This window comes from Mesoplodon bidens (assembly GCF_964165515.1).
Source record: "Mesoplodon bidens genome assembly, chromosome: 3".
Taxonomy (NCBI): Eukaryota; Metazoa; Chordata; class Mammalia; order Artiodactyla; family Ziphiidae; genus Mesoplodon; species Mesoplodon bidens.
Genome location: NC_138178.1, coordinates 65,117,243 through 65,132,008, shown reverse-complemented (window position 1 = coordinate 65,132,008; position 14,766 = coordinate 65,117,243). Strand labels below are relative to the sequence as shown.

Below are 14,766 nucleotides of genomic sequence, written 5' to 3'. Positions count from 1 at the left end.
GGCCTTCCAACAGCTGGGAGGTTGGGGGTTGGGAAGAGGCTGGGCCAAGTCTGGGGAAGCTCCACTTCGGGGGGGGGGCTCCAGGGACCACTGTTCTTTGTAAGGGGCGGGTGCCAGGCCTCACCCTGCTCTCAGCCTCCACAGAGACCCTGACTCCCACCTCTGATCGGAATGAGTGTGTCTATGCCGCCATCGCTGTGCAGGAGGTGCCAGGACCCCACACCCTGCCAGCCCAGGATTACAGGGCGCTCTATGACTACACAGCCCAGGTGAGGCCCCTGCCCTCCCCTCCTTGGGAGGGCACCAGCATGCCCAAGGGAGTGCTCACACGTAGGCACATGCACTGTAAGTGGGCTGGGGTGGGTGCCCTTAGAACAGCACCTGGCCTTTGGGAGGGGCCCAGTGCGGACCTGCTCAGTGAAAGCTGAGGAACGGCACGAGGGCCTTGGTCACAAGCACACGCGGTATACAGGCAGGTGTGCACACGTGCAGCAGCTGGCAGAGCTGGAGCTATCTGAGGAAGCGGTCTGAGGATCAGGCTCTGCACCCACGGGTGAGGGCCTTGTTCTCCGTGACCACGGGCGCCCAGAACAAGCCATGGTCGGAACGAGGCCCTCAGCTGTGCCGGGGTTGATTTTCTGAAGCCCACAAGGGGAGGATGAGTAAAGGAGCCACAGGGCAGCTGTGCCCAGATCCCCAGAGAGTCTAATCTGCTCCCAGTTTGAGGTGAGGGAGTACAGAGCTGGACTCCAGATCCACTGGGACTGAAGCCAAGCATCTCCTCGGGGCTCGGCGGGCTGCACTGACTCCCGAAGCCTGGTCCCTGGAGAGGGAGACAGCCCAGGAGAATGATGGTGTGCCTGTATGACAAGGGCTAGCAGAGGTGGGGGCGTGACAAACACGCCTGCCCCCTGACTTGCTAGGTTGCAGCATCTGAAGCAGGGAGGGGGAGAAGGGAGCGGCAGGGAGGTGAAGCAGGGGAAGCAGCCCCAGGTTGTGTGTGGGAGGCCCACAGTGACAAACCAGAGGGGACAAGAGGCGGAGCCCCACGAGGCGCCCCACACCCTATGTCTCCAGGGCTGCCTTAGCCCAGAGTGGCCTTGTCTTGCAGCCCCAGGAGGCCAGCATGTCTCAGCTGACAGCCCACCTGGGAGACAGGCTGGCATTTACTGCCTGGGGTGGGGGGAACGCCTGACCAGAGGCCCTCCCAGCAGGCCCCCTTCAGCCTGATGCGTTTTCATTCTCTTGCCCAGAATTCCGATGAGCTGAACATCTCTGCAGGGGACATCCTGGAGGTCATCCAGGAAGGGGAGGATGGCTGGTGGACAGTGCAACGGAACGGGCAGCGTGGCTTTGTCCCTGGCTCCTACCTGGAGAAGCTTTAAGGAAGGGGCAGTAGCCCCCACCTGGACCTATCCTGTCCACGGGGCCAGCAGTGCCCCCACCGCTGCCCTGGCCTCGCAGGGGCCTCAAGACAGAGCCTGCCCTCAGGAAAGGTACCGGCTGCTCCCGAGCAGTCCTTCCCACAGGGAATAAAGGAGCGCTCTTTTTCCTCCTTGCACCCGTGTCCAAGTGCTCAATTCGGAGGAGGCAAAGGAGGGGAGAAGCCCAGGAGAGCAGAGCTCCCCACCTGAAGTGTTGTCACTGAGGCCCCAGCTCGGGTGTGTCCCTGGTCTGCTGGGGATGGGGAGGTACCCTAGCCCTGGGTCCCAGGGAACTGCCAGGGAGACACGCTCACAGCGGGCAATGGGAGAAGGCCGCAGCGGTCAGGGGGGATGGGGTAGGAGCAAGGAGAAGCTCGGGGCAGCTGGGATGGGGAGACCAGGCTTCCTGGGGCAGAGGGACTAGAGCAGAGCAGCAGCAGACAGAACACAGGGAAAGCAAGAGCAGCAGGACAGGGCAGGTGTGTGAGCACAGGGAGGAGGGACACCTGGAACGTCCTGGGGATGAGCCAAGCTTAGTTCCAGGCAGGAAACAGGTGACAGGTCTGCCGAGGCGGAGGGGCTGTGGCATGGTCGCTTAGGCAGGCCTGGAGTCTACGCGGGCTGACCTGGGCACAGAGGTGGCCAAGCTCCTCTTCCGCTCTTGGTGCTCTCTGGCCTTTGTCTTTTTGGCCCCAGAAACGTAACTTCTACTGCTGCCCAAGGCCTGCCACGGCCCTGCTCCAGCCACGCCAAGGGCCTGGGGAGTGACTGCGGGGGGAGAGCCAGTGGGAACCAGCCGCTCCACAGTCCTAGGCCTCCCCCGTGCTCGCCTGTGGGAGCCCCAACACTCTGCCGGCACAGCAGGCCAGCAGCCCGCCCCAATTCAGGGCCAGACATACCGGGGGGGGCCTCCTCCACTGGGCACACCTTGAGTGAGCCCGTTACTATCCCCGTAGACCACCTTCCCTGGGACTTCATCACTTCGCTTGCTCGTTCATAAACCTTTGTGGCCCACCTTCTGTGAGCTCAAGAGGAGGAACGCCTCAGACACTGGCTTTACTCAAGGGGCCCTTGACCTGGTGGAGGGGAACAGATAGACCAGAAAGCTGGCGGCAGTACAGGAAACTTCCTGATGTGCCAAGCAGTGCGGAGGCTTCTGGGAACAGGTGACCGAGATAAGCCAAGGAAAAGGGGAAGCTGTTACAGGAAAGTAAAGAGGGGGTTCCTTTCTGCTCCTGCCTGCCTGTGAATGATAGCCTCACAGTGGGCAGGGACAGAGACGGGAGCGAGGGGCACCACTGAATTCTCCAGTATTTAGAACTAGAAGAGACTGGGGGGATCTAATCGGACCTCCTGCACGACTGGGCACCAGGCACTCCTGTCAGCTTCAACATCTCTGCGACTGCGAGCTAATGGCACCCACGGAAGCCTGCCGTGGACCTGTGGCTTCCCACCGGTCCTGGCTCTGCCTGGCCAGCGGTCCACCTGGCAGCCATACGGAGGAACATTCCACGTGCTCAGTCAAACATCAGATGCTACGGTAGCAAAAATGAGGCCTTTGACCAAGCTCTGCCCTAGGAGGATGACCAGGGCTGGTAAAGAGGGCTGTTCCTCTGTTTATTGCAGCCTTCCATCTTTATGCCCTTATCTTCATCACTTAAGCAAAAAAGTGGATTTGATTAAACAAACATGACACCTGGTCAAGGAGGGGGATGGCCGGACTGTGGCCTCTGACCTCAGACTCAGGTGTGTGAACACCTCGAAAGTCTACAAAGCATGAAAGGGTTGTTTCCACCCAGTATTATTCATGCTGGGGCCAGGCAGAGGTGAAAAGGCACAGGGCAGCCCCTGGGTGCAGGGTAGGGTCCTGGAAGCACAGCTCCAACTACCCTCTGCTAGATGCCACCCCACCACTGCTTCTGCCAGAGGGTGTATGGCAGATGGGGTGGGAAAGGGCTTTGGGCCTCTGAAAAAAATCAGACTGAGGCTTAAATCCTTCCTGAAATGTAAATAAATTGTCTTTTATAAAGCATATTGTACAAGTGAACTGACCAAATGACCATACCGGTCCCTGACACATCTGAGGTTTATAAATAGGGATGTTTGCAAAGAAAAATGTAAGCTTGTGCTTGGTTTTATGCTCCCTGAAGGAGAGAGAGAGAAGTCAGTGACTAAAGCCCTGCTTACACAAATGCTTGCCTGGGCCAGAAACGTTGCTCAGGACAGCTAGATATGAGAGCTGTCAGAAGTAATTCAATCAAGCAAAGTATTTTGATGATTTCTGTGTGACTGACAGTGTATTTGAAAATGGGGGGGTGCTAAGATAAGGGGGTGCTGTCAAAGAGCTCACTCACCCCAGAAGTAGTACAGAGACACTATTACCCCTCTGATACAAGGTAGACAGTGAGTAGGGCAAGAGTACGACCGGGAGACCAGGTGCAGGCTGTCCAACACAGAGATGATGGTGGCTTCTCCAGGAAGTGGCAACTGGGCTGGAGAGCAATTCTGAAAGAACGAGGGAAATAGATCAACAGGACTTGGTAACTTACAGGATGTGAGACAGGAACGGGAAGAGTGGAAAGGAAGGAGAAGAGAAGCGATTTCCCTTCCCAGGTGGACTAGGAGGTGGAGGAGGGGTAGCAGCAGGGACAAAGTCTGAACAAAGGCCCAGAAGAGGCAGGACAGCCAAGCAGACTGACCACTGGCATCAGGTCATATATGGGCAGCCAAGAGGAAAGAAAAGAGGAGAAAGTTAGGTTATCAGTGCCTTATTTGTTCCTTGAAAATACCTTGTCATCTTGATTGAGCATTCCATTCAACTGCAAAGATTTTTTTAAGAACCTTTGGCCTAGATATTTATCATCATCTCTGACAGGTGCCGCAGTGTCTACAGTCCTGGAGGGTGATGGGTAACGAGTGTTAGATAACAGAGCCTGCGCTCCAGTCATTTAGGCAGCCAGAGAATAGAACTGAAAGCAACTCTGGGGTCACAATTATACCAGGAAAAAAGAAACCCACGAATGAATCTAAGTCAGATTCATTGCCTTTGCAGCCTTCTCCATTCTCTGTGTACCAGGTCACAACCTCAGCTGGACAGACAGCCTTCCCAGCAGAGGAGATGGTGACAGATAAAGAGGTTGTTGGTGTGTGTGTAATTGGGTGTATAAATAACTGCGGCCCTCTTCTTGACAGAGGGCTGCTCAAAGCCAGAATGGAGCAGGAGGAAAAGTATGGCCTCTGAAGTCAGACTATCAGGGTCTGAATCCACACTCATGCTTCCTTGTGTGGTCTTAAGCAAGGCACAATTTCTCTGGACCTCAGTAGCATCATCAGTAAGATGGGTACAATAAGCCCCTGTGTAAGTTGCTATCCTTGTAAAGTTCAAAATTAGATATAAGCGCTAATTAAAAGCATGAGATGATCATTTTTAATAAAAAAGTCCACCACCTCCAAATCTTGGCTATAATCAACCGTTGCTTTGCGCTTAGTATAGCATCCTCACTTAATGTGCCCTCTGGAGAGTGTTGGTTATGTCGGTAATTCCTTCCCAAAGGTGACAAGGAGGAAAGGAGAAGCAATGCACGATTTGACCAAACTGGACACATGCACCACTGGGGTCTAACACTTAACTCCAACCACCCTCCCACAGCTATTCTCAGGCCTGGCAACCTCAGCACAGGGGTAGCTGTTAGGCTCCGTCTGGCTGAACCAGAATATCTGCCTATTTCCCATCCTGGCATGTGAAGCAGCAGCACAAGCCCAGATCAAGGTCACCACTAGCAAGTGGGCACCCCATCCTCAGCACCCTCACAGGATTCTCAAGACCACAGCAATGTGGCTTTCAAACTGTGCTCTACAAAGCCCCAGCAGGGGCCAAAGGGAGGAGAAGCGGACCTCCCACTCCATTTCAAGCTCTACTTGTAGAGTTTACCTATTGGACCAGCAGTGGTTCTCATCCCTGGCTGCTCAATGGAATCACCTAACAAGTTTTTTTTTAAATGTTGATGCTTTGGTCCCACCTTAGACGAACTGAATCCAATTCTCTGCCAGCTGAGCTTGAGCATAAATATTTTGAACATTGAGAACTTTTCTAGCTAATGGGTTCTTCAGCTGAAAAAAGAAAGTTTGAAAACCATCTTCTTATGGCACCATAGTGACATTTCAGACACTGAGTGTCCCACTATGGTTCTGGGGATACAAACATAAACAAGTCTCTTTTCTGTCCTATTATAACTTCTGTATCTATTTTACTTTCAGTGGATAAACTCAAGAGAACAGGACCTGTGTACGAGTTAATTTCCCCCAGGACTAGCCATGTACTCCACACTGTCCAAAAAGGTATTCAGTAGGTAAACTCAGAAAATTTCTGCAAGGTACTGCACAGTACCCTCAGGAAATCTCAGGGATACTGCAATAAAGAGCCACACAGAACATGCAAATTATTCTCAAGAACTGCAAGGATGCTGCATATAAGATCAAGTACCCAAAAAGCAGGGGCTCCTATGCACCAACAATAACCAATTAGCAAATGTATCAGCAACATTACCCCATTCACAATAGCAATAGACATTGAGTTTCACAGAAAAGTTTCCCAAGTAAACTTAACTCTGTTAAAATCTATAAGAAAAACAAAAAACTAAAACAACCTATCAAACTGGGCAGATGATACAAACTGGAAATCCAGGAGATACAAATGGCTAAAACAGCTTTAAGAGTCCTAGCTAAGAGTCAAAGACATACATATTTTCATCTACTGGATGGGAAGAAAAGGTAAAGGCTGATAATATCCGAAGTGTCAAAAACAGATCAAGATGGTGGAGTAGGAGGATGGGGGACTCACCTCTCCCAGTGAACACATCACAAATACATCTACACGTGGAACAATGCTCACTGAAAACTAACTGGAGACTGGCAGAAAGACTTCCGTGCAACCAAGGCTGTAAGAAAGATGCACAAAGAATCAGGCAGGAAGGTAAGAGAAGTGATCAGGTTGGGACCTGTGCCCTTGGGAGGGAACTCAAACGAGCACGGAGATTACACGGGCAGAGATCCTTCCTGTGGAGTGAGCAGTTCCAGCCACATATTGGGTGCCTCAGGAAGATGAGATCCCTCAGTTGGCTGGAGGGCCGATGGCACTAACAGAAGGGCTGGGGGAAGCCTGGACTCGACTCATGAGGAACAAGCACAGACTTGCTTACTCTTGAAACAGGGCAGATTGAAACTACACAGGTCTCTGACCGGTTTCCCACCACTGCCCCAGCATGCACCCAGACTGAGCCAAGCAACAGCTCTGGCCTCACTTGTTCCAAAAAGCAGCTCCACACTGGGGCAAGGGCTGTCTTGGCCAAGAGGAAAGCTCGTCTGTGAGGCACAAAGGTAGCCCAGACCCAGAGCAGTGTCTAAGTAGGGCAGGGGCAGGCATGACTGGCGCTTACACAGGCAGCCCATTCAGAAGCTGTCCACTGACTATGGCCAGACCTCCACAGCCCAGGCCCAACCCACACTGAGTGCCCACACACGCCCCGCTTGCTCTGAGGTGCAGCTGCACACCAGGGTGAACATGGCAGCGGCTGAGTGAAGAGACAAAGGAGGTTCAGATGTGGAGCAGCATCTGAGCAGGGGAGAGGCAGCCATTACTGTTGCTTACACAGGCAGCACGTCAGAAGCAGTCTAGATCCCTGACTGTGGCCAAACTGCCGCAGCCTGCGCCAGCACTGCTCCGCTCTGGGGTGAGTGTGCCAGTGATGGCATCAGAGAGCAAACACTTTAAAGGGAACAGAGCTAGTTCAGACCTGACCCTCAGAACTTCTGCTCCAGCAACTTGAGACCCAACCTGCCCCTAATAGCATGGTGACAGCCATTGAGAATAAGGGACGTCACCTCTCACACCTGGCTCTGGCCCTAGCCCCTCTCTCTGCAGTCCCACCTTCTACCAAGGTGACAGCTGCCAGCATGCCCTGGAGAAAGATGTGACTTGTGTTCACGTCAGATCCAGCTTCCCCACCAAAGCCACTGGGCATGTGCAGACTGTATAGGGTTGCTCCCACACAAGGATACCCCTTTTCAAGACTGCAGTAGGTAACTGTTTCACCTAATTTCACAGAGACAGAGAAACTTAAAATGAGAAGACAGAGGAGTTTGTTTCAATTGGAAGAGCAAGAGAAAACCTCTGAATAAAACAACTAATGAAACAGAAATAAACAATTTACCAGATAAAGAGTTCAAAGCATTAGTAATAAGAATGCTAACTGAATTAGCGAAAAGAATACATAAACACAGTGGGAATTTTAACAAGGAACTAGAAAATATAAAAAAGAACCAGTCAGTACTGAAGAATGCAATAACAGAAATGAATAACACACTAGAAGGAATTAACAGCAGACTAGGTGATACAGAAGAATGTGAAAGTGATCTGCAGGAGAGAATAATGGAAATCACCCAATCAGAACAGCAAAAAAAAAAAAAAAAAAAAAAAACAGTAAAAAATGGGAACAGTTTAAGGCATCTCTGAGACAATATCAGTCATACCGACATTCACGTTACAGGGGTCCCTGAAGGAGAAGAGAGAAAGAAAAGGGTCAAAAAGTATTTGATGAAATTATGTATGAAAACTTTCCAAACCTGAAGAAGGAAACGGATATCCGGATATAGGAAGCCCAGAGGGTCCCAAACAAGATGAACCCAAACAAACCCACACCAAAACATATCATGATTAAAATGGCAAAAGTTAAAGAGAAAATTCTAAAGGCAACAAGAGAAAAATAAAGAGTCATATACAAGGGAACCCCCACAAGGCTATCAGCTGATTTTTCTATAGAAAGCTTGCAGACCAGATGGGATTAAACATTCAGAGCACCAAAAAAGGGGAAAACCTGTAACCTCACATACCCTGCAAGATAATCATTTAGAATTGAAGGAGAGAGAAAGGACTTGTCAGACAAGCAGAAACTAAGAATTCATCAATACTAAACCAACCCTAAAAGAAATGTTAAATGGTCTTCCCTAAGTGTAAAGGAAGAGGCTACAACAAGAAGTATCTACAGGAAAGGTGAGATCCCACTAGTAAAAGCAAATATATAGTAAAGGCTGAGGATCAACCACTTAAATAAGCTAGTACAAAGATAAAAAAACAAACAAAAAAATTGTAAAAACAACTATAACAATCAGTAAAGGGATAAACACGAAGATGCAAAATAGGACATCAAAAACAAAATATGGAGAAGGGGAGTAGAAAATATGCACCTTTTGGAATGTGTTTGAATGTAAATGACTACCTGTTTGAAATAGGCAGATATAGTTATAGATCAGCATATATAAACCCCATGGTAACCAAGAATCAAAAACCTAAAATAGACACACAAAAACTAGAGAGAAAGGGACACAAGCATACCACTAAAGAAAGTCATCAAATCACAAGGGAAGAGACTAAATGAAAAGAACACAGAAGAGCTACAAAAACAAGTAATAAAATGGCAGTAAGTACATACCTACCAATAATCACTTTAAATGTCAATGGACTAAATGCTCCAATCAAGATACACAGAGTGGCTGACTGGATGAAAATACAAAACTCAACTATATCCTGCTTATAAGAGACTCACTTCAGAGCTAAAGACACACAAAGACTGTAAGTGAGAAAATGGAAAAAGATATTTCATGCAAATGGAAATGACAAGAAAGCAGAGGTAGCAATACTCATATCAGACAAAACAGACTTTAAAACAAAGTCTGTAACAAAAGACAAAGAAGGACTCTATATAATGATAAAGGGATCAATACAAGAGGATATAACACTCATTAACATATATGTACCTATTACAGGAGCACCTAAATACATAAAGCAAATATTAACAGACATAAAAGGAGAAATTGACAATAATACAATAATAGTAGGGGACTTTAAGACCCACTTACATCAATGGAGAGATCATCCACACAGAAAATCAGTAAGGAAAGAGTGGTTGTAACACATTAGACCAGTTGGACTTAATAGATAGCTACAGGACCCTACATCCAAAAAAAGCAGAATACACATTCTTTTCAAGTACACATGGAATGTTTTCCAGGATAGATCACAAAACAAGTCTCAGCAAATTTAAGAGGACAGAAATTACATCAAGCATTTTTTCCCAACCATAACAGTCTGAAACTAGAAATCAATTACGGGAAGAAAAACGGGAAAAGCACAAACACATGGAGACTAAGCAACATGCTACTAAAAACACAATGGCTCAAAGAAGAAATCAAAGAGACAATCAGAAAATGCTTTGAGACAAATGAAAATGGAAACACAACTTTCCAAAATCCATGGGATGCAGCAAAAGCAATTCTAAGAGGGAAGTTAATAATGATACAGGCCTTCCTCAAGAAACAAGAAAAAACTTGTTTCTAACCTAACCATCCAAATAAATTAGAAAAAGAACAAAGAAAGCCCAAAGTCAGCAGCAGGAAGAGCCTAATAAAGATGAGAGAGGAAATAAATAAAATAGAGACCAAAACATAACAAACGAACATCAGGAATGATCAATGAAACCAAGAGTTGTTTTTTTGAAAAGATAAACATAATTGAAAAACTTTTAGTCAGGCTCATCAAGAAAAAAAGAGAGAGAACTCAAACAAAGTAAGAAATGAAAAAGGATAAATAACCACCAAAATCACAGAGATACAAAGACAACCTAGAAGAAACAGACAAATTTCTAGAAACATACAATCTTCCAATACCCAAAGTATCAACAAGGCTGTAGGAAAATGCAGAATTTCATATACTGCTAGTGAGAATAAAAACTGGTATAACTTTTCTGAGGGCAACTGGATGTATCTAAAAGTACAAAGTAAACCACTACTAACAATCTATCCTTGAGTCCATGCAAAGATGTAGAACACAGGGTAATGAAAATGCTTTGGAACTAGATAGGGGGGTGGCTGCACAATACTGTGAACGTACTAAATGCCACTGAGTAGTTCACTTTAAAATGTTAACTTTATGCCGTGTGAATTTCACCTCAATAAAGTTTTTTAAAATTAAAAAAACATTCTAAATGCCTGACAGCATGTGTACGACGGTATTCACTGCAGTGAGGCTGGAATCAACGAGTGCCTGTCCACTGTACATTGCTTAATCATACTATTACTATATCTATGCAGCTAACAAAATGCAAGAACAAATTCTACAGTCTGATAGAGGTAATAGTACACATTTTGCTGAGAAGAAGAAAAGAGCACCTATAGAACTCATATAATAGCAAAAAGCAAAACCACAAACCATGACCAAGTCTGTTTTTGTATATGTAGAGAAAACAGTTCAGAAGGGTACACATCACTGCTAAACTTGCTTACCTGTGGGCACATTTTCCTTATAGGTGTCTGTATGGTTTACATTTTTTAAAGCACTATTACTTTTGTTAAAAAAATTAGGAACAACTTTTAAAAGGCAGTAAGATAGCTCTGATAGAATGAGAAGCAAAGACACCCCTGTAGCAATGAGTACGGCTAGAGCCAGGGACCAGGGCTCCTTGGAGAAACAATGATACCAGGGCTGAGGGGAGGTGGGTACAAGATGAATCTGGAACATCTCGTTATGTCAGAAATTACAGAAGTGTTAAAAAAAATGTCGGGATGTAGGAGACAACTTGAAGGGGCTCCCACTGGTCACATCTGGAACTATTTAAGAACCAAAAACAAAACAAAAAACAAAAGGACAATAATGAATTACAGACCATTGAAAAAAGGAGAATCCATCAGTTCACAATGAATATAAATAAGGTATATAAAAATAAATAATTGGGGAAGAGGGAGGGAGGGCAGACTGGTAAATGAGGAAGGAGTGCTGAATTGGAAAAACAGTATTTCACAATCATCATTTTAAGATGGAATCTAAAACAACAATCATCATAGGAAAGATTGAATCAGGCCAGAGTCAGCACTAATTTGCTAAATCTAGGGAGAAGTTGGTGAGGAGCAGAATATTTACATGGTCTTATATCTCCAGAGATTGCTTGAGTTGGAAGGGGAAAAACAATAACTATACCATGGAGAAAGTGGAAAACATCCTTTCCAGGTGTGCTAGGTATGAATTTGTTGCCTCTTAGCTCCAAACTTGCCTTCCTTTCCCTTCCTTGCCACACTGAAGCTGGGACTCTGCAAACTACATTTCTCTTTGCCAGCTGGCCAACAGGGGCCTCTGAAGGGGAAAGCAGGGCTGGAAAAGACCATTAGTGTTTCAGTCCGGCCTGGATCCCAGCAGCATCCTCCACAGCGATTGTTCTGTGCTCTCATGTCTCGGCAGGCACCTCCAGGGAGTTGATTCTGCAGCACAGGGCGGGCAGCATATTCCTGTTGGTCAGGCTTACCCGGCCCTCCTCTGAGGTTCTAAGTTCCTTCCTTGTCTTCTCGTCCCTTGATCCTCGGGGTGGTAGCTGTTTGCTATTCCAACGCTTTAGAGCTCTCTTCTTTCCCTTTTAGTTGTTAACTACCTCTTACTCAGTTAACAATTATTTATATTAAAGTTTTCCTATTTACTTTCTCCCCCTCACTGGACCCTGAATGATACACCAGGTGATCAAAATTAAGATCACCACTGAGGGGCAGATGACATTGTGCTTCCTGAGAGGACATATGACATAGTGTTCCAGCCACCTGGAATGCAAAACTCAATCTAATCTAATCAAGAGAAAACATCGGATAAACCTAAAATGAGCAGCATCATTTAAAAGGAGAAACTGTATTCTTCCAAAATGTCAATGTCATAAGTGACAAAACTATGGAAATGCTCCAGATTAAAGGAGACCAAAGAGAAATGATAACTACCTATAATACTTGATCTAGAACTGGGTGGGGTTCTACAAAGGACATTATGAGATCAATTAGAATGTGAATGGTATTTTAAACTATTTTATCAGTGTTAAATGTACTGAATTTGATAACTGTATTGGTTTTGTTACAGAGTATCTTTATTCTTAGGGAATACCCGCTGAAGTATTAGAGCTAAAGGGCCATGATGCATGTCAGAGAGAGAGCATATGCAAGAATACAAATGACAAATCAAAGGGGGTAAATGTTACTCAGTGGATCTAAGTAAAGGATATTTGGGCCTCGTATGTACAATTCTTATTCCTGCAACTCTTTTGTAACTCTGCATTTCCAAATAAAATTAACTTTTTAAAAAAGGCAACAGGTTACAGCAGTAGTTCTCAGCCTTCACTGCACTCTGGACACCCCAGGCCGCTTCCGAAGCTCTGGGACCCAGGCATCTGTATTCTCAAAGTTCCCTGGGTGATTCCAATGTGCAGACAAGGGTGGGAAATACTGGTGCAGTGGGGGGCTCACTCATTAAAATTCAGACATAAAAAGTGGCTCTTTTGCCCTCCAGAGCAGCAGTCCCCAACCTTTGTGGCACCATGGGCCAGTTTTGCGGAAGATAATTTTTCCATGGACCGGGGGTGGAGGGGAATCGTTTCAGGATGATTCAAGCACATTACATTTACTGTGCACTTTATTTCTATTATTATTACATTGTAATATATAATGAAATAATTATAGAACTCACCATAAGGCAGAATCAGTGGGAGCCCTGAGCGTGTTTTCACTTGCCACTCACTGATAGGGTTTTGATATGTGTCTGCAGGCAATTGATTTATTATGGTCTCTGTGCAGTCAAACCTCTCTGCTCATGATAACCTGTACTTGCAGCCGCTAGCATCACCGTCTCAGCTCCACCTCAGATCATCAGGCATTAGATTCTCATAAGGAGCGCGCAACCTAGATCCCTTGCATGTGCAGCTCACATTAGGGTTCGCGCTCCTATGGGAATCTAATGCCGCCGCTGATCTGACAGGAGGTGGAGCTCAGGCGGTAATGCGAGCGATGGGGAGCAGCTGTAAATACAGATGAAGCTTTGCTCACTTGCCTGCGGCTCACCTCCTGCTGTGCGGCCTCCTGGTTCCTAACAGGCCATGGACCGCTACTGGTCCGTGGCCCAGGGGTTGGGGACCCCTGCTCTAGAGAATAAGCCCTGGGGATTAGGGTCTCAGGGTAACAAAAACTCCTAGTCTCAGCACCATGTGGTAGGGCAGAGACCCTGAAGACCCTGAAGCAGGTAGAAGGTGAATTTGTGTGGCCCTGGTCAACATGGAGAGATTACCCATCCAGAGCTTCCCAAAGGAAAAAGGCATTTCCATGACTATGACAGGTATTAAGCACAATTTAAAGCTGGCAGGAGTTAGAATGGTTTAAATGGCCCCAGAGCTACCATCTCCCCTTGTCTTTTTGGCTTCACTGTTAGCATGGTCGATTTGGGTCCAGCTGACAGAGCACAGGACAGGATGCTGCTCTCTCTCATCAGGCAAGCCAGGGAAGGAGTGAAGGACAGTGGTGTGGAATTAGTCTCTTGGGCAAGTTCAAGGAGTGCATTACCAATTGGCATGTTTTCCCAAAGCATTTTCCTACTGTGGAGGCTCAGCTAGGTAGTTCAATGCAGAAAGAGCTGAGGGCAACCAACATCACAGTCCAGCTATTGCTCACCTCAGCTCCAACCTCTGATAGGGTAGCCATAGAATGGTACATATGGAAAACTGGAAGCAAGGCTGAGGAGAGACAGGACTGGGGAATGGGGAAGATGGTAGTCAAAGGCTACAAAGACAAGCAAAACATTCTTGCCCAACGTGCAATGGGTAGGAACAAGAGATGTGATGGGTCAAGAGAACATAGCAAATCTCCTACAGTTCTCTAAAATCAGGCATGTTTTGGTTAACTTCCACTTTGTGAACAGAAGTTAGTTTTTACTCCTCTCCTTTCTCACATCATCTCCATTTTCAGGCAGGACAGATTTGCACAATATTTAGGCATCTCAAAATTGATGGATCCAAAACTGAACATGAACTCATGTCCCTAGATGTGGTCCTTACTGGCTCCATATCTCTGCAACAATTCTGTTTCCCCAGTTGACTGAGCCAGAAACCTGGGACTCATCCTAGACTCCTTCCTTCCTCTCCCTTCTCTCTGCCCCATGGTCAATCAATGATCAAATTCTGCCATCCTCTGTGACTCCTGATTCCTCCCGAGTCCACGCCCCACACCACCTCCACCAACAGGGCCCCACTCCAAAGAGCCCTCGAGCTCTCTCCTAACTACTACATCCACCTCACTGAGGCCTCACACGGCCCCTTTAGCCCATCCCCACAGCTACAGGGACGCCTATGACAGGTCCGCCTGCACCACTACCATGTTCACACATGGCTGCTTCTACCTTCAAAATCTGACTTCCACAGGATGTCATGTAAGACCCTAGAGGACCTGGGCTTTGCCAATTTAACTTCTTTTCGTTTTATTTTAAGCCCCAGGCACA

General features: G+C 46.9%; 1 protein-coding gene across 2 annotated transcripts in view; it reads left to right on the top strand.

The window, feature by feature from the left end:
- The window catches only part of PSTPIP1 (proline-serine-threonine phosphatase interacting protein 1), a 42,299-nt gene extending 40,746 nt beyond the window's left edge, over nucleotides 1-1,553 (top strand). The window contains exons 14-15 of one of the 2 annotated variants that reach the window (XM_081228067.1): nucleotides 118-269; nucleotides 1,254-1,553. In XM_081228067.1, the coding sequence (XP_081084193.1) occupies nucleotides 118-269; nucleotides 1,254-1,385 (284 nt within the window). In that variant the 3' untranslated portion in view covers nucleotides 1,386-1,553. The remainder of the gene's footprint in view (nucleotides 1-117; nucleotides 270-1,253) is intronic. The other variant, XM_081228068.1, reaches the window with a different exon arrangement.
- The last annotated feature ends 13,213 nt before the right edge of the window (nucleotides 1,554-14,766 follow it).